The sequence below is a fragment of the Nannospalax galili genome, unplaced genomic scaffold (genome assembly GCF_000622305.1).
Source record: "Nannospalax galili isolate Female #2095 unplaced genomic scaffold, S.galili_v1.0 scaffold351, whole genome shotgun sequence".
In the NCBI taxonomy this organism is placed as follows: domain Eukaryota; kingdom Metazoa; phylum Chordata; class Mammalia; order Rodentia; family Spalacidae; genus Nannospalax; species Nannospalax galili.
In genome coordinates this window covers 2272504-2291456 of record NW_008330327.1, presented here as the reverse complement: position 1 = coordinate 2291456, position 18953 = coordinate 2272504, and the positions used below count along the sequence as shown (strand labels likewise).

The following is an 18953-nucleotide window of genomic DNA, read 5'->3' as shown; positions in this document are numbered from 1 at the left end:
ATAAATTTCTTCTAGCAAGACTTCATATCCTCAAAGTTCTATAACTTTCCCTAATAATGCCACCAACTGAGGAACAAGTGTTCAAATGCCCGAGCCTACATTTTTCCTTCAAAGAACCACATTCCACTACCTGGCTCCCATGGGCTCATGGCAATATGATAATGCAAAATGCATTTAGTCTAACTTCAAAAGTCCTCATAGCCTTTAGCAGTCTCAACACTGTTGAAAAGTCTGAAGTCCCAAATCGCTTCTAGGACTCCAGGTCTCTTAACTGACACTGAAAAGGCAAAAACCAATGTTAGATGCTTTGGACACACAATGACACAGAGCATACGTTCCCATTCCAAAAGGTGAGCAATGAGGGCATAATGAAGAAATACTGAAAGCAAGACTGCTGAGACCCAGCAGGGCAAACACCAGATACTGCAGGCTCATGCCTGGTGTTCAGGGCTTTAGTTCCAATGGGTTTGGATGCTTTGCTGTCTGCAACATACTTTTCTCTCGGACTGGTTCCAGTCACTGTTGGCAGTTCCCCTTGGCAGATGTCTCACAGCTCTGAAAACATCTCAAAGTCTCCACTGCATCCTGGGCTTCACCTTTACTGATGCACAAATGGTCTGTCATGGCCTTTTTGCAGGGCATCCCCTGCCACATGTTGCCTGGCCTCAGCAGTTGTCTGAAGTGGCAGAGGAAGAACCCATGACCCCCTCAATCTTGTGTTTTTCTTAACTTCAAAACAAGAACCATATGGAGGACAAATTCAATTGCAAGCTTCGAATGGACTCCTTCACCATATTAACAGCATATTTTGATTGTTGAAGCAGTCAAAACAAGAACCATATGGAGGACAAATTCAATTGCAAGCTTCGAATGGACCCTTGCCTCCTTCACCATATTAACAGCATATTTTGATTTTTGAAGCAATTGCTTACTAGGAGCAAGCAAGCATTTAGGCTTTCTCACGAATTGGAGGTTTTTCTGAGGGGGGTCTTGCCCTCAGGCTACTGTTCACATTGTTCCAGTACAGAGCAGGAAACCTCTCCATAATGAAACTTACCTCTTTTATAGCCTCTCTTTTAGCTGGTTCCTTGGGTGCAACCTTAAGCTTCCCAATGCTCTTTGTTTTCTCTCCAAATTCTACATTTTTCATTTCTTTCTGACCCACTTTTTTTTTTCCTTGTAGACCCACATAAAAGCAATCAGAAATAGCCATACCACAAGCTCAATGCTGTTATCTTGAAATTTCATCCACCAAAGAAATTAGTCCATTACTTTAAAATTTATTCTCACATAAACTCTCACATCATGGGCAGGAAAAACTAGATTCTTTGCTAAAATATCACATGAATGACCTCTAGCCCACTTCATAATAAAGTCCTTGCTTCCTTCTGAAACCTCATGAGCCAGAGCTGAACGTCCACAGCCAGCTTTCCTCCCAGGACTGCTGTCATCCAGGCTTCTACTAGAATGGCCTGGTAAGCTCTGATTCTTAGGCAGTGGGGTAAGGAGTCACTCCCTAAAGTATTAATTCTTAAGAAATAGATCACAAATTTAAGAAAAACTATTAAATGCATAAAAATTCGAAACACTGATCCCAAGGAAACGCGATGACATGCAAGACAATAAAAAGACATGAGAAAATACAGGTTGTGTGAAAGTCACCCCAAAAATAGAAACAACTTCCCAAAAAGAAACAGTCAAAGGTTTTAGAGACAAAAGCTAGTAGTAGAAAAACCTCTCAATTTGAAGACTTCAGAAGTACATAAAAGCAGAAGGAATTGAAAATCTATTTCAACTACATAAATCAGAAATGAAGAAAGTTAAAATTATAACTGGTTATGATACTTAATTTTGTCAATTTTACAGAATCTAGAATCACCCTAGAGATAATTGTGAGGGATTATTTATCCTATATTAACCTATAGACATGACTGTAAGGGGTTTTTCTTGACTAAAGGGGGAAGACACCCTTAATGTGGATAGTATCTTCCAGCAGTAGCCCAGATATAAGGAAGTCCAAAGATAAAGTTGTTGCTTTTCATCTGATTTCCTTAATATCTGGCTTTTAAGCTCATCTACTCTGTTTGCTGCTGTTGACACTGCTACTGTCACTGTGGATACTATCCTTTGCTGACATCAGAACTCAGTTTCTTTGAGATCAGCAGCTCCCTAGGAATCCTCTTGGCCTTCAGTGCCTCATTGGAACTGCTGAGGCACCCAGCCTCAGGTACCAAGCAGCTACCAGTACTCAGCCTCTCCAGTCTGAAGACAGCCATTGTTGGGAGTACCCAGACTATATCATGTAAGCCAATCTAGTAAATCCTCTTTTAATATACACTTGTTCTGTTGGTTCTGTTTCTCAAGAGAACCCCGACTAACATCTACACTGCAGAAGTAAAAAGGATTACAAAAAAACTATTTGAATAATTATATGGTAAAATCCTGTGAAACTTAGAAGAATTAGGTACATTCCTGGATGTATACAATTTATAAAACCTGATCAAGAAAATACAATAATTATAAACAGATTGCTGAAGAGTAATGTTATTGAAGCAGTAATGAAACATGTCCCATCCAATAAAAAATCCTATAACCTGATAATTGTGCTAATGAATTCTATAAACATTTAAAGAGACACTTCCAGTTCTTAAAGTATTTAAAAAACACAAATAGAAGTGCCTGTGACTCTGTCAACATAATTTAAAGGGCAAGCATTTCAAAACCAGACAAAGACACAGCGACAATAGAAAAGTTATAGACATATATCCCCATGCACATAAATGCAAAATATATCAACAGAATATTAGTAGATAATTCAGCAGCATATCAAAAATGTCATAAACAAGATCAACTGAAATTTACCCCAGGGATGCAAGGATGGTTTAACATTTGCAAATTAATAAAAAATACAATACAGCCAAGGGCAAATACTATATGATCATCTCTATAAGTGCAGAAAAAGTATTTAATTGGGTTCAATATCCCTTTGTGATAAGAACTCAACAAATCAGGTATTAAAAGAACATACCTCAAAATATTAAGTACCATATATAGAAAAATACAGTCAATGGCACATTGAATAATTAAAAGCTGAAATATTTCTTCTTAGGTTGGGACAAGGGGGTTCTGGCTCCACCACTCCTAATATAGTCCTGAAGTCTTAGCAAAAGCAATTGGAACAGAAGGGATAAAGGCATCCAAATTGGAAAGGAAGAAGTTAAAAGTATCGATATTTTCAGATGCCATGATTTTACCTAGTAAAACATAAACACTCTATTATAAAGCTTTTAGAACTTATAAAACATCAGTAAAGTTGCAGAATACAGAATCAGCACACAAAGAACAGTAGAATTTTAACATACCTGTAACTTGTCGAGAAAAATCCCATTAATAAGCGCTGGAGGGAAAAAAATCTCCAAAGTATTTAGGGCAAAAAAAATTAGTCTAGAGGGGCTGGAGAGATGGCTCAGTAGTTAAGAACATTGACTGTTCTTGCAGAAGATCCAGGTTCGAATCCCAGCATCCACATGGCAGCTAACAACCGTCTGTAACTCCAGTCCCAGGGGATCCGACAGCCTCTTCTGACCTCTGCGGGCATTGCATGACAAAGGGCACTTACCTACGTGCAGGCAGTACACACATACACATAAAATAAATAAAATTTTTAAAAATTAGGACGTGAAAGATTTGCCACAGTGAAAATTGTAAAATATAAATAATTTATAGAGGACACAAAAATGGAAACGTGCCCCATGTTCTTTATCAAATAAATTAATATCATGAATCTATAGAGTTAATGTGAATCAAAGTAATCAAGATACCAATAACTTTCTTCCAAGAAGTAAATGAAACAATTCTACAATTCATATAGAACCACAAAGAATTCAGAAGCGCTACAGCAATTCTGAGGAGGAAAATTAGAAGACTGATTGTGTGCAATTAAATGCAAGCTGATAAAGGAAGCATTGGAGGCATTTAATGTTGCAGTGGGTACACATGCAGTGGGTAAAATAAATAGAAGCATGCGGCTCCTAAAGTTCACACTTCATAGTCAGCATTTGAAGTTTCACATCCAAATAAATTGCACTTTAATACTTAAGATAATTTTGATGACATCTGAAAGCCCTGAAAATTGACATTTATGTTGGAATGAAAAGTTACACGTTTGTTCATTGTATTCAGTACCCGCTCATTGTAACAGTAGAAAAAACTCTATTTGCTTCCTAAGGGTCCGTGTAAATTCATATCTATTATGTATAATTTTTCCTGCATAGTTTTTTATTAATAAATGTTAAATGAAAAAATAGACATCCCTGTCTTTATCTAGAATTAATAAGAAGGTGCTCATCCACATCCTTTTTGGGAATTATGGAAAATCATTCCACAAAGCCATGGAAAGCATAGCAATTTATAATTCATAAACTATTGCTTTTCAAGGACAGAATTTAATATATAGGGGAAACCACCTATAAGTGAACGCCAATGTTTTAATATAAAAGCATACTAATTTTTTTGTATTATTATGTCTGATAATATAAAGGTTTGTGAAAGCTTTGAATATGTTTTTTTCTGAGGTTCTAAAGTTATGACTTTCTTAAAGTGCTTTGCAATTTTAAGGTAGAAGAAACTGTCTTGAAAAATCTAAAGTGTACAATGTAGGAAACTGCTGAGTAAAATATATTGTCTTTTTTAAGCCTCAATTGGGTCACAAACATTTTCTTCTCTTTCTTTTGGATGTGAAATTGTAATAACTTAAAACAGTCACGTTTTTTAAAGGTGCCACAAGAAGAAAACAGAAAAGAAAAACTACCACAAGAGTGGGGGCAAATAAAATTCTTACTTTGACTTCATCTACTTTCCAAAATCTAGTCCTCAGAGTTAGATACATAAGAATAATGTTGTGTTCAGGCGATCTCAAATGGAATGAATTTCTTTAGACAGAGTTACCTTTGAGTGCAGCTGTGTAGTCTCTGAAACGGCTGCTAGCCTTGCTGTGACTTTTCTATCTCAAAAGTTGCACAGCTAAATAGATAAAGGAGATAATTCTAACAGAAAGATATTCATTTACCTGTGCCATTGGTCGATGACAGACTTGGATGGTAACCTCCAGATTATTCGAGGTTTGGGATCCCCAGTTGCTGAGCAATTCAGTAGTAATTTCTCACCCAAATTCACCTCTGTCCGTTTCTGGGAGGAAAATTCTATCCTGGGGACTGTCTCACGCTCTTCCACTGTTAGAATCACCACCCTTCTTTCTGAGCCTGAAGAGCTGGTAGCAATACATTCATAAGTGCCCCTGTCCGTAGGGGCAATGTCTTTTATATACAGAGTCCCATTTGAATACAAGAGCAACTTGGAATGAGTCAACTGCAATGGTTTTAGTTCAGTCCCATCAGAGAGGACCCAGTGAACACTGGGCTGGGGAGTCCCTTTTGCAGTACAAGGCAGCTTCAAACTTTCACCCGAAGTCCTAGCAATGAATTGCTTCTTTTGTTCTAGAATTACAGGGGGAGATGTGATGACTTGTACCTTAACCAATAGTGAATCCTGGCCAGCTGGGTTGCTGGCTATGCATTTGTAAAAGCCACGATCATAAATACTCAGATCATGGATGACCAAGGTTCCATCAGGCCTTAGCAGGACCGTTCCCTTTCTCTCAGATGTTTCTGAGACCACTGTTTGGTTTGCCAGAATCCAGGAAATTGTAGGGCTTGGTTTACCTTCCACTCTGCACTTCAGTTCCACAGTACTTCCAGAATGAACTGTGATCTCATTGGTACGCCTCTCCAGGATCCTTGGGGGATAGGAAACCACAGACAAGGTGACATGAAGGCGGTCTGTGCCCAGTGGGTTAGATGCTGAGCACAGGTACTGTCCACGGTCCTGAACACCGACTTTCTGGATGGACAGGGTGCCGTTGGGAAGCACATGGAACCTGCTTTGCTGTGTCCTTTGAGATAGTTCAAGTCCTGATAAGAGGAAAGAAATTTATATACATATATACATATGATCAAAGACTATATAGAAAACATGAAGCTTTGTTTTTGTTAAGTTACTGACAATACATTTAAACTACAGAAAGTCTAGACCAGATTGCTAAAGCTATTTCTCAATTTTTTATTCATGCAACCTAAAACCAGATAATTCACCATAATGACAGTTCTCCTTTTCAAAGAATTTATGTATGTACACACACACACACACACACACACACACACACACACACACGGTTGTGTGTGTGTGTGCGTGCTCTGCTTTCAAAGTATTTTTTTTAAACATTCTGTGTTTTGAGACAGGATCTCATTATCTAACCTAACCTGGCCTTGAACTTGTTATGTAGTCCAGTCTGGCCTTAAGCTCATGATCCTCCTGCTTCAGCATCCCTAGGGCTGCAAGTATAGGCATATGCCACTATATCTAGGTTTAAAAACGTTTAAAATTTATTACTATTACTATTATTATTATTATTATTATTATTAGTAGTAGTAGTAGTAGTAGTAGTAGTAGTAGTATTTGGTCTTTTTGAGACAGGGTCCCCCTGTAGCCCCAGCTGTCCTGGAACTCACTATGTAGATCAGGCTGGCCTGAACTCACAGAGATACTCCTGCTTCTGCCTCCTAAGTGCTTGGATTAAAGGCATGCACCACCACAACATTTTATTCATTTTTGTGGGGTGGGGCACACATGCCACTGTGCAGATGTTGAAATCAGAGAACAACTTATGGGAGTCAGTTCTTACTTTCTACCATGTGGGTCTTGGGGTCTGAACTCAGGTCATCAGGCTTGGCAGCAAGTGCTTTTGCCAGCCAAGCTATCAAGCCAGCCCCCAAAACTGTTCTTAGTGAACATATTTTAAAATTTTCTAATGGCTTAAAATATGCAAATGTCAAATGAGGATATTAATAGCTTCTTTATTTTGAAGAGATTTAAAGCTAGTGCTTGTTCGTTGGTGAGACATAACCCTGAAATGTGAAATCTTGTGCCTGTTCACAATTGAAGTAAAACAATTTCTAATACCTGATGAGACTCTGGTCCAGCGGATGGTGGGCAGGGGGTTTCCAACAGCCTCACAGGGAAGAAAGGCATCTGAGTTAGCTGGAATAGTAAAACTCGCAGCCTTTCCTCCAATGATTCTGGGCCTTTTCAATGTATTCTTAGACAAAAGGTCAGAGGGTAGTTCAGAAGTTGATGTTTGAACTGGTTTCTCACCAGAACCATCATCTTTTTCATTCTTCTGCTCATCCCTGGCCTCTGGGAAGCTGAGAGAGGACCACATACTCACTGCTGTCTTTTTGCCCTTTTCAACAATTTCTAAGTATGACTTTTGCTGAAATCGGTTTTCTGGCCAGGGAGAGGGCTCCCGTTTAGAATTCTGTGCTTTATCTATTCTTAGTGTTGATATGGGAGTGGAAGGGAACAGATTAGAATAGTGAGTGGTGCCAGGTGGGAGCTCCGGATTTGGGTGAGCCTCTGGAGGTGTTGCAGCCTCTGTTCTGGATTGCTGCAGATCTGTATGGTGTCTTGAGGGTTCCTGGCTAGTGGCCATTGTATTTGTCATTATCTTGAAACCTGGCATGGCTTCATTGTCTGTAAGTGTACTCTGAGGAAAGTGAGGAGAGGTAGGAACAGGCATTGGAGGAGCCTTGCTCCTGAGAACTGCTTGTGCTGCTGAGGTGCTCTTCATTGTGTTGTTCTCATGTGATTTGCTGAATAAAGTTGTGCTCTGTGAGGTCTCAGCATGCTCCTGGGGAAGTACTTCAGTAACACTTCTGACACTGGGAGATCCCGAGTGAAGACCAGCTGTCCTTATAATTCTGCTGGTGTCTTGTAGTGGGGGTTCAGTGAAAGCAGAGGTGCTGGGCTTTATGGAAGTGTCAGCCGATGGAGCAGAGGATATAGTGAAGCCAGAGCTCCGGGTGGGAGTGCTGTTTGGGTCATTCCTGTTCTGCTCCTTTATTTGTTCTTGCTCTTCTTTGGGTCTTCCTGCTTGGGTTTTATAGATAATGACAGATGTAGGGGCAGTGGGGATTGCTGCAGTGACTGTTCCCACGGATAGGAAGGTCACTGTACTAGATCTCTTGCTTGTGGTATTAGGAAACGTGGGTGGAAAGGGTGGGAAGGTCAGCTCCTTCCCTGGTGGGAGGTTTCTGGCGGTGTGTACCACAGTGGGGTAGTGCTGAGTGGCAGACAGAATTTGCATCAGACTTGCTGAGTGTGTTGTGGAATGTGAGGGGGAGTCTTTATCTGTGGGTGAAAGAGGAGATATTTTAGGAAACATTGTTGCTGTGCTCTTTTGTAAGCCAAATTGATGCAGATTCTTTATTAACCCTTTTTGTTTATGGTTATTTACAAACATCTGATGCCAGGGAACTTTCCTTCTTGAAAATTTTGTGTTGGATAACTTAGTTGGCATTGAGGGTTTGATAAAGGGGACTGGAAGTGGAGATGTCACCACCAAGTTTCTTTCAGCTTCACTGGAACTAGACACACTTGGATGATCATTATCAGATATGGGAGTGTTTTCCAGAGATATTGGAGCAGATATTGGAGCAGAAGTCATGCATGTGTCAGCTGGAATTGCTTGGATATGTTCAGTGCTGATATATTTTATGGTGGTGGTTGTTTTCTCAATGCCTACATTTTGCATATTCTTAAGTAGTAACGAAAGATTCTGGACTACAGTTGTAGACTCTTCTGCTATGACCTTGGCAATGTCAGCTTCGGGGAGGGTGCTAGGGGATGAACCTAGAACTGATAATGCTGCTGCAGCCTGGGTGATCTTCTCTGTGGAAGGACAGAATGGGCACATCTCATGGAGTTCTGTGGCTGAAAACGCACTACTACTTCTGTTAGTGGGTCCCCTGAGTGCTGGCCTCACAATGCCGTATCTGTGACGTCGGAGAACTGAGGTTCTATATGGACTGATAATTCGCCCTCTGCCCCAAATTTTCCTCTGTCTCCCAAAGTGTCTGGACAGTGGGAGGTTAGTTGTACTGTTTTTAGGAATCTGAACCAGAGAAGGAGCAGCAGTGTGTGAATCTGAAGGGAACTTTGGGCTGCTAACTTCTTGAGTAGTGTGAAAATAGACGGAACTAGTCCTGGCTTTGCTGACTGCTGTTACAGGTATCTGATGGCCATGATGGTCTGTGGGATTTACTGACTGTAAGACTATATCAGCTTTTTTATTAGAGCTACTAAGCATGTTGATGTGGCCATCTGTGACAGTATTTCTCCCTGTCACTGGGTATGCGCTTTGAAAAGGTGCTCCTCTTCTTCCGACCTGAGCAGCATCCTGATAATCAGCTGCTCTAGGAACCAATGGAAAGACAGTGACTGAATTTGGGTTGGCTGTGCCTTCTATTTCCCTTGCTCTCGTTGGGTTTTGGTTCTTTGATGCAGCTGTAACATTAATAGCTTTAGGTAGTTTAGAATCTGTAAGATGCTTGGATTGTGGTTTTTGTGGACTCACAAATGAGGAGACATCTGTGCCAGAAGTTATATTTGTCCGAAATCCATGAGGTACAGGTCTCGAGTCGTCAGGGGTTGTCTCTGCTGAGACACTAGAAGTTTTAGTTTTCAGAACCACAAATTCTTCTTCTAGAGAAGGCATGCCCGAAGAGCCTTCATCCCCGCCAAGGACCTCCACGGGTGGGATGACCAGTGGCAGTGGCTTTGCTGTAGGATTTTCGTGTTTCTCTGGCACAGTACTCTTTTTTGCTTTCTCTAAAAGTGCTGCCCAGTGTTGTGGGTCAATTCTCCGAGCAGAGGGAGGAAAGTGCCTCCTGTCCTCCCTGAAGCGCCGTTTTATGGAATCTCCTCGCCACCTCTGTGTGAACTCCCTATAGTGGTTCTTTTTACGTACACCTGAGGCTTGCTTTCCAACCTCTGCCTCTGTTGAGGCTGTTGTAGAGGGTTTCGGATGTAGTGGCTGCTTCCCGTGAGCACTGGGAGTGGGCTTTTCAAGTCCAGACCCATCTGCTTCCTCATCGTGTTCCACTGACCTTCGACCTTTTGTTTGGACCGAAACATGAAAAATCAAAATATCAACCCCTGATGGGTTGGCTGCCACACAACGATAATAACCTTGGTCTTTTGGGGTAACCTGTAATATTCTTAATGTCCCATTGTTAAGAATTAGTCTGTCTCTTGAGTCTCCTGATGACTGAGAGAACACAGTATTTCCTGGAAGAACCCAGCTAATAGTAGCATCTGGAATACCACTGGAAGGGCACGGAAGATCGAGTGTCTCACCAGTAAACACTGTTTGCTGAACCCTACTTCCATGCGTGGCTCCTACATCAGGTTCCACCACAGTTATCCTAAAGGTGAGAATATCTGCATCAGCATAATTCGTGCTTATGCAGTGGTAAAGGCCGGTGTCAAAGGTGTCAGCCATCTGGAGTTCCAATTTTCCATTCTTGTCTATTAGAATCCTTCCATCCTCACTGACATAAGGGGCTCTCACTTTACTCCCATCAGCTAGAAGCCATTCCAAGTGAGGTGAAGGGTCACCACGGCCTGGGCAGTCCAGGGCAATGGTACCACCAGCCACAGCAGTGTATTCCAGTTTGGCATTGTTCTTTGTCAGAATCATAGTCCATTTGAGTCCTTGAGTCACAAGGCTGGTCTCTGCCCTTGGTAAAGTGGCTTGAACATCACTTGAGAACTGGATCTGTAATGTGCTAAGTGTGGTAGCAGTTCTGTTCAGCTGCAACAAAATTTTGTCTTGCATTAACCAAGAAGGATCTGCTCTAAGATCAGCCTCTATGCTGGTAAAAGTGTCTTCAGACATAAGAGCCACCTGTTTATATTTGTAAGACAGCTTTGGAGTTTCAGTGAGCAAGTGCTTTCTTTCTAGTATGAGAGGAGAATCACTGTACAAGGCTAGAATTTGCCACACTGGCTGAATGTGACTGTAATCTGTACTGCATATCAGATTTGTTGAAAATGACATATTTAGCATGATGTAGTCATTTTCCTCAGTGAATGCAATGGGCAGGGTCCTGGAAGGCTTCTGGATATTGCAAACTACGTTAGCCTCATTCCTAGACATGTCTGTCATGTTCAAAGTCAGGGAGCCAAAAGGTGCCATGAAGTCTTGGGTTGAAATGGAGGCAGGTCCGTTGTCTTCCTGAACCGTCAGGCTTTTGGACTTCAGAGATGGGTCAATAGTTGGCTTTGTACAGAGGAAGGCTTCAGCTGCTACCATAGCAAAGCGTTTGCCTTTAGAGATCCCTGGGCTCATGCAAAGGGGACATTGCTGAGAACTGGAGGGACTTCTGTCTTTCTTACATTTTATCACATCTAGGAAAAAACAGTCATTGAATTATTTCCAGCTGCGGAATCTATAAGCCAATACATGAACATTTTAAAGAAATCATTTCATTGAAACTTGAAGCAACAATTTGGAAAATTTAGTGTTTAATGACTGGGTTTTTTTGTTTTATTCCCTGAAGTGATTTTGAAAAAACATATTGTCTACACATCCTGTAGCACTATAACATGCATAAGACAAGGGCTTGCCAGACTTACTCATGGCTGCATTTATTCTGCCTTGAAAACAGTTGATAAATATTTCTACTCGGTATTAGCTGAATGAATGATTTCCTTCTCTAGAGAAACAAAATAACGTGCTCATATTCATCACTTTAAATACACATCAGTTCCTCATTTCAATGTTATAGGAAAGTCATAGAATATCAGTAAAAATCCAAGTATTTTTCAGTTATGTGAAAGACTTTTAGTCATCTAACTTAGAAACAGGAATGGAGAGAAACAGACAGGATGAAGCAAGCAAAAAAACCCATAAGAAGTGAGGATTGATAGAACATGGAAGGTAATTGGGGGGGCCAGTCCAGATTCATATGTGATGGGCCTCCTAGATGAGGTGCTTAGTAGTGAAGAGCTAGGTTTAATGGGGAGGGGAGAGATTGTACCCAAGCAGTGATGTGACTCATTAAAGGTTTGACATTCTGGCAAAGTCAAAGTTTTCAAGTCATATGTAGGACTCTACTTTCCACATCATAGAAGACTCCTGTTCATATAATGAGATGCCATAGACTTTGATGTTCAAATATTGCTCCAAGGAGCCTATTTAAAACAGTTAGTCACTTTATACTGGATAAGAGGTATAAAATTTTACCTGAAACAAACACTTTGAGACTTCTCTACTGTCCCATGCAGTAGCTCCTGCACTGTGCCCTGTGCGCATGCCCAACACTTAAGGGAAACATCAGGCTTCAATCTAATTTGTGAGGACAACTTCACACATATGCAATTTCCCTGTAAAGCTCTAAGGAAGTCACTCTGACCAAAGGCTTCAAGCCTTTCAAGTACGTAGCAATCCTCCCTCACCTACTGTTTTCTCCTCCATTTAAGTCGCCTAGAGCCAGCCATGGCCCAAATATATTAATTGGAAATTCTAAAAATATAAGTATTGAATTGCATGTAGTTCTGAATGCCATGATGAAATCCCATGTTCTCCCACCGGGCCCCACCCAAGTATATGATGCAATTCCTCTTTCCAGTGTATCCATCCTATATATGTTACATGCCCTTTAGCTACTGAGTAGTTACCTCAGGTATCACCTGGACTTTCATAATGCTGTGTTTGAGTGACCCTTAGTTTATTAATAATATCCCCAAACACAAGAGTGGTGATTCTGGCTAATTCAAATATGCCAGAGAGAGGCCATGAACATGATTCGGAATTTCAAATGAAAGTTTTCAACCTAGGGAGAGAAAATAAAACATACTGAGGTTCTAAGATCTATGATAGGAATCAATCTTTTATGTGTGAAATTATGAAGAAATGAAAAGAAACTAGGCTAACTTTACAGCTTTACTTAAATTGCAGAAGTTAGGGCCAGAGTGGGTAAAGAGTTTAGATAAGACAAACATGGCATTGCTTGGTAAAACCTGTGGTTTTCTACATCTACTTCGAGTCTTGGAATGCAGCCTTCATGGATAAAGGAACACAACTGCACTTCAGTGTACAGTAATGTCACAGATATTTGTTTGTTGATTATTTAACAAGTTTTATAGTCTAAGTTGCGCAGAGGACGAGGTCAGGTCAGAATGAAAAGTCTTGAACAACCGTTGGGGACTTCTGGTGTCACCCCTAACAAGCCGTGCTTCACCGGCTTGTCAGTACACTGGCTCAACCCTCATGAAGAAGTTGAACACAGTCAACTTCTCATTGCAGAACTATGACTACATCTTGGTGTGTCATATCTGGTATGCTGACAATTGCTCGTACCTGAACCAGAATTGTTAGGCCTTGCGTTTGCCTCATGTGCAAATCCCAGTGTGTCACTTCCATTTCCTTGTCTACATCAATTTTCGTTCTCACAGTGCTTTCCATACCTCAGTCTTGTCGTTCTATGCCAAGCTCTGGCCTAACCTACTCCTTCCACCTCCCATACACTCTCTGTCAATCTAACAAGTCGTCTTCCGTAATACACTCTACTCAAGGACTAGGCTGAACAGCACTTATTTCAAGTAGGGCTCTGCTCTACCTTCTCTTGGTACTCTTTGCTTTCCTACCTTGCCCTTCACCACTCACCATTAGAATGCCTTGTTTGGTTGGTTGTCTTCCCACAGGACAGTAAGCTCTATTTGTTGACATGTATGTGTCCGTGCCTGGCCAAGGGATGTGCAGGAAAGATTCAGTTCAGGCAAGAAGGGAAGAAAAGAGAAATAGAGAAAGGATGAAAGGAAGTGGTGGGAAAGCAGGCTGTTGGCAGGACCAGTTCTAAGACCCTATTGTCTACACATTTTAACATATAAAGTGAGATGGTTGAAGATGTTTTATGGCAAGAATTGGCCACTTGGCAGTCTTGATATAGATATCACCACCTGTAGACCAAGAAAGATTAGCATTGCTATTTTTATTGTCTTTTTCTCAATTCCGTCACATGCATTACTGGTACTGCCTATGTTGTTTGCTACCTGAGATGCATTTATGAAGACTAGACTACAACTTGGCATTATCAAAAAGTTAAATTCATAGAGATGCCTAGAAGCAGAGCAATGAGACATAAATTTTATATTCGTGAACAAATGCTTGCCAGAAAAATGGCAAAAATTCCTATTTATAGAAAAGCAACACAAGAGTTCTGTGTAACAAAAAAATGGAAGATGCATGTAGAAGACGGAATATTTACACTGGACTGTGTACTGAGTGTCTACTGAGTGTGTACTGGGTGTGTACTGAGTGTGTACTGGGTGTGTACTGAGTGTGTACTGGGTGTGTACTGAGTGTGTACTGGGTGTGTACTGAGTGTGTACTGGGTGTGTACTGAGTGTGTACTGGGTGTGTACTGAGTGTGTACTGGGTGTGTACTGAGTGTGTACTGGGTGTGTACTGAGTGTGTACTGGGTGTGTACTGAGTGTGTACTGAGTGTGTACTGGTTGTGTACTGAGTGTGTACTGGGTGTGTACTGGGTGTGTACTGGGTGTGTACTGGGTGTGTACTTAGTGTGTACTGGGTGTGTACTGAGTGTGTACTGGGTGTGTACTGAGTGTGTACTGGACTGTGTACTGAGTGTGTACTGAGTGTGTACTGAGTGTATACTGAGTGTGTACTGGGTGTGTACTGGGTGTGTACTGAGTGTGTTCAGAGAGGCCACCTCTGTTGTATCCAGTGGGAGAACTGAGGCTGTGAGATACTGTCAAATTTCTAAGAATAGGTTAAAACATTTCTAAGATAAGTTTGATTTGTTTGATTTATGGGTCTCGTAAAGATTGTTGGTCAGATATCAAAGGCACAGGTAGAACCCTTCATTTAAACATGAAAGACACTAGCCCTGGAGGGTTTGTCTAATTTTTTGATACATATATGTGTGTATGTATAGGGCATTCATATATGTTGTATATTACTACATATGGAATGCACATATAAATTTTTGTAGCTTTTCACACACATATACATATATGAATGTTTAGGACATATTAAGACCATAGGTATCTAGTAGGTAGGTAACTGGTAAGCTCATTTGTTTTCACCATTAAAATAGTTATATAATTAATAAACAATTTAACAAAAACTATTAAGTACATACTGTGTTTCAGGTATATTATGGGAGCTAGAGATAGATAAATTTGACATAGAAAAGGCAGCGACCATCTGATTCTATACATACAGTATGTTGTTCTTTCAAGAATAGAAACAGATAAACAGATAAACTATAGAAGTGATGGAGTCAGTACCTTGATACAGATGAAGGAAAGGAGCAGTGTGGCTCCCCAGAGGGATGAGGGCTGAACAGTTTGCTGCCGGGAAAACACAGAGCAGAAAAGGAACAGAAGAGCTCCAGGCTGGAGCAGCAGCAGGTGTGAGTGCTGAAGTATGTCAGGAAGTTCAGAGCAGGAGCAAAAGGCCTGTGTGTCTGGGAAGGAATGGGGGGGGCGTGAGGGTTTTATAGAGGAAGGAAGTGAGGCTGAGGATAGACCTGGGCCACATTAGCAGACCTGTCAGGTAGGCCAGGAATCCTGGGCTTGATTCTCTAAACCAATGATGAGCAAATCTTTTTTATGCAGAATGCCAGGTTAGGTAAAGAATTTCAGCCTCAGAGACCACAGGTCTCTCTTAATGTAACTTCCTGACTTTACCTGACACAAACACAGATAATGGGCTTAAAGACTTCAGTGTCACTGATGTCTTACTGGGACTTCATTTTCCTTCCAGCTAAATTACCTAAAATGTCCCCTTAGAGATAAAACACCTCCCACTGGTTCCTCTATTTAATTAGTGCTAGGAAATAAACATATGTATACCTGGTTTTCCCTGGGTCCATTCAGACAACCACTTTAAATGGCAGTCACAGGTCCATGGGTTTCCATGCAGATAAAGGCTTTCTAGGTCTGGCATGTAAGAGACCATCTCTTCCGGGAGGGAGGTCAGGAAATTATCTGACAAGTACAGGTACTTAATGAAAGACATTTTAAATATCTGGAGGTAGCTCAGTGAGACAAATGTGTCTGGATGGAGCTTTGTAAGCCGATTTCCCTCTAAATGCAGCAGGCGGAGCAAGGTGAGTCCATAAAAAGCCTCAGGATTAATAAACTCAATGCTGTTGTGATCCATGTGCAACCGGGTCAAGCTCCTCAGTCCATAAAAAGTATCTTTTTGAATTTTTTGGAGTTTGTTATAGCTCAGTTTTAAAACCTATGAATAAAGAGATGAATACATTTATTTTGCCAAAGGATTTCTCCCCAAAGCGAAAAGTCTATCAATATCAAAAGACGTTGAAATTAATCTCATGCAATGTGCATACCTTAGCAAGAACCGTATTTAAACAAAAAAGTTGCTAATTAAATGTGACAATACCAGATAAATTGAAACATACATGAACACTTGCTAATATTAAGGAATTATTGCTGAAATTATGCATAAGATGACGGTATTGTGGTTGTTTTTAAAGGTTTCTTTAGTATTTTATTCTATATACAGATTAAAGGTTTCTTTAATATTTTATTCTATATACAGATTAAAGGTTTCTTTAGTATTTTATTCTATACACAGATGAAACATCATAACAAGTTGTAAGTGGAATGTGGGCACAGGAGTGCAAGTCATACAGGCTCTGTTCACTAATGTGCCTTGAAACCGGGTAATGACCCACTGGAGTTTTTATTTATTTATTTTTAATAACTTTTCAGATTAGAATACATAGTAATGGTTTTCATTATGGAATTTAAATACATATATGTCATTCCAATCTGTTCCAATTTGTCTCCTTCCCTCTGCCTGCCCCGTGCCCCAACCTTCTGCTCTCTGGCTCCCTTTCTTCCCAAGATGGCTTAATTGAGTTTATTACATACTTCTGGCTGATTCTGCATATGGTTGAAAACTTCCATGATAAAAAAAAGTGTTTTTTGTTTTGTTTTGTTTTTTTTGAGACAGGGTCTCCCTGTACCCCCAGCTGGCCTGAAACTCACTATGTATATAGACCAGGCTGGCCTTGATCTCAGAGATTTGCCTGCCTCTGCCTCTCGTGTGGGATCAAGGCATGCACCACAATGTCCAGCTAATATAAAGGTTTTTAAATTTTTAACTTACCCATTTGTAATAGTTTTATTAAGATATAATTCAAGTGCAAAAAATAACTTCTTTCCCAGAGCCAGGTGTGGTGGGGCATGCTTTTAATCCCAGCACTCAGGGGGCAGAGGCAGGCGGATTTCTGTGAGTTCAAGGCCAGCCTGGTCTACATAGTGAGTTCAGGCCAGCTGAGGCTACAGGGAGACCCTGTCTCAAAATACCCCCCCAAAGAAAACAATGCAAATTCATTATGACATTTCTATACATCATTGTCCTTTGCCAATATTTTCCCCCATTACCTTCCACTGTGTCTCCGCTCCTCGCCAGCTGGTTCCCAACCTGCCCCAGATAACTCCCCTTCTGCTTTTATGTTACATACAGAGACACATGCACACACACACACACACACACACAGACACATATACAGACAAACATACACACACATACACATCGAAACACAGACCCACATACAGAGACACAGACCCACACACAAAGATACACACAGACACACTGAGAAGCACACACAGACACACAGATATACACAGACATATACACAGATACACACACACATATACATAGAAACACAGATGCATGTACAGAGATACACAGACACACAGAAACAGACACACAGATACACATGTATACATAGAAACACAAACATACACATAGGCACATGCAGAGACACAGATGCACACACATACACCTATATTCAAGTTTGAGAGAGAACATGGTATTTAACTTACTTTCCCCCTTATTAACCTTATCCCCTTATTCCCTGTCTTAAACCTCTAAGATTTACCTTCTCAAAGCATCTAGCATATTGACTTTCAGTATTGTTAAAAAGTTATTCAACTATCTCCGATATCGAATTTTAGAAAATTTTCATTTCCCCCAAATAAAGACCAGCTGTGATTTTCTTCCTTCCCCTATCTCTAAGCACCTAGCAAACTGCTTCAAGACGGATCCCTCTGCACCACATGTCAACACTCCATTCCTTTTTGTTGTTAAATAGTGTTCATGCTACACATTCTGTTTAATCATTCATCAGTTGGTGGACATCTGGTATGTTTACTTTTTGAATAATATGAAGTTAATTGATTCTGAGTTGAAAGTTAAAATAAATTTGAACATTGCATTATGCTTGAGTATTCTCCAAATCCCTTTCTAGTTAGTTGAACTCACTATTTCTTTCAAAAAAGAACATGAAATGCTAATTTCCTGTTTTGTTTTTCTGATTTGACCTAAGCTGTCATTTCTGTAGAAGAGGCATTTTTTTGGAATGGCAAGTTCCCTAATAAATAAAGAAAAATCAAATTGAGAACACTTAAGTGTTTTGCCCCAAATGTTTCCTGGGAGTCCAACCTCAAACCAATGTTTCTCAACGTCAGAGGAAAACTTGGCCAAGAGAATAAACACACACAGGGAGAATTCCATGGAGCATATGTGATCTATTCCTTCTGAAAACATGTACCCCTGACACAGTCTGATGTGGCCAAATCACCAGAGTTATGTACACACTCCACATATGATGCTCCCCACATGGTTAAAACCACCAAACATGGCTCTGTATTGATGGTTGAAGGCTCTATGGATATTTGATCTTTGCATTTACTTTTTTATTACACTATATACAAATGAATGTTAGAGCACATTTCTACTTGATTATGCTTTTCCTCAAGAGTAGTTTGCTTTTACTTAAAAGGTTGAAAAGACATTATGTGTCTTGAATTAGCTTCTCAAAAACTTATATGCAGACAAAGGCTTTGTGTGGTTCCTTTTAGTCCCCTCATTCTCATCCCCAGACTTGTTTAATCTTTTCATTTATCACTTTTGATAACTTTACCATATCTTATTTATTTGCAACTTAAAAGTTTGAAGATGGTAGAGGATAAGTGAGCAAATAAAGCAAGC

The 18953-nt window shown here is 40.4% G+C and overlaps 1 protein-coding gene across 1 annotated transcript in view; it reads right to left on the bottom strand.

Annotated features, from left to right (window-relative positions):
- Nucleotides 1-18953, bottom strand: part of Igsf10 (immunoglobulin superfamily member 10) — a 31095-nt gene that overhangs the window by 9622 nt on the left and 2520 nt on the right. Inside the window, exons 3-5 of the mRNA XM_008844919.3 lie at nt 15779-16169; nt 7018-11304; nt 5069-5969 (exon numbers count right to left, since the gene is read on the bottom strand). Coding sequence (XP_008843141.1) covers nt 5069-5969; nt 7018-11304; nt 15779-16169 — 5579 coding nt within the window. The remainder of the gene's footprint in view (nt 1-5068; nt 5970-7017; nt 11305-15778; nt 16170-18953) is intronic.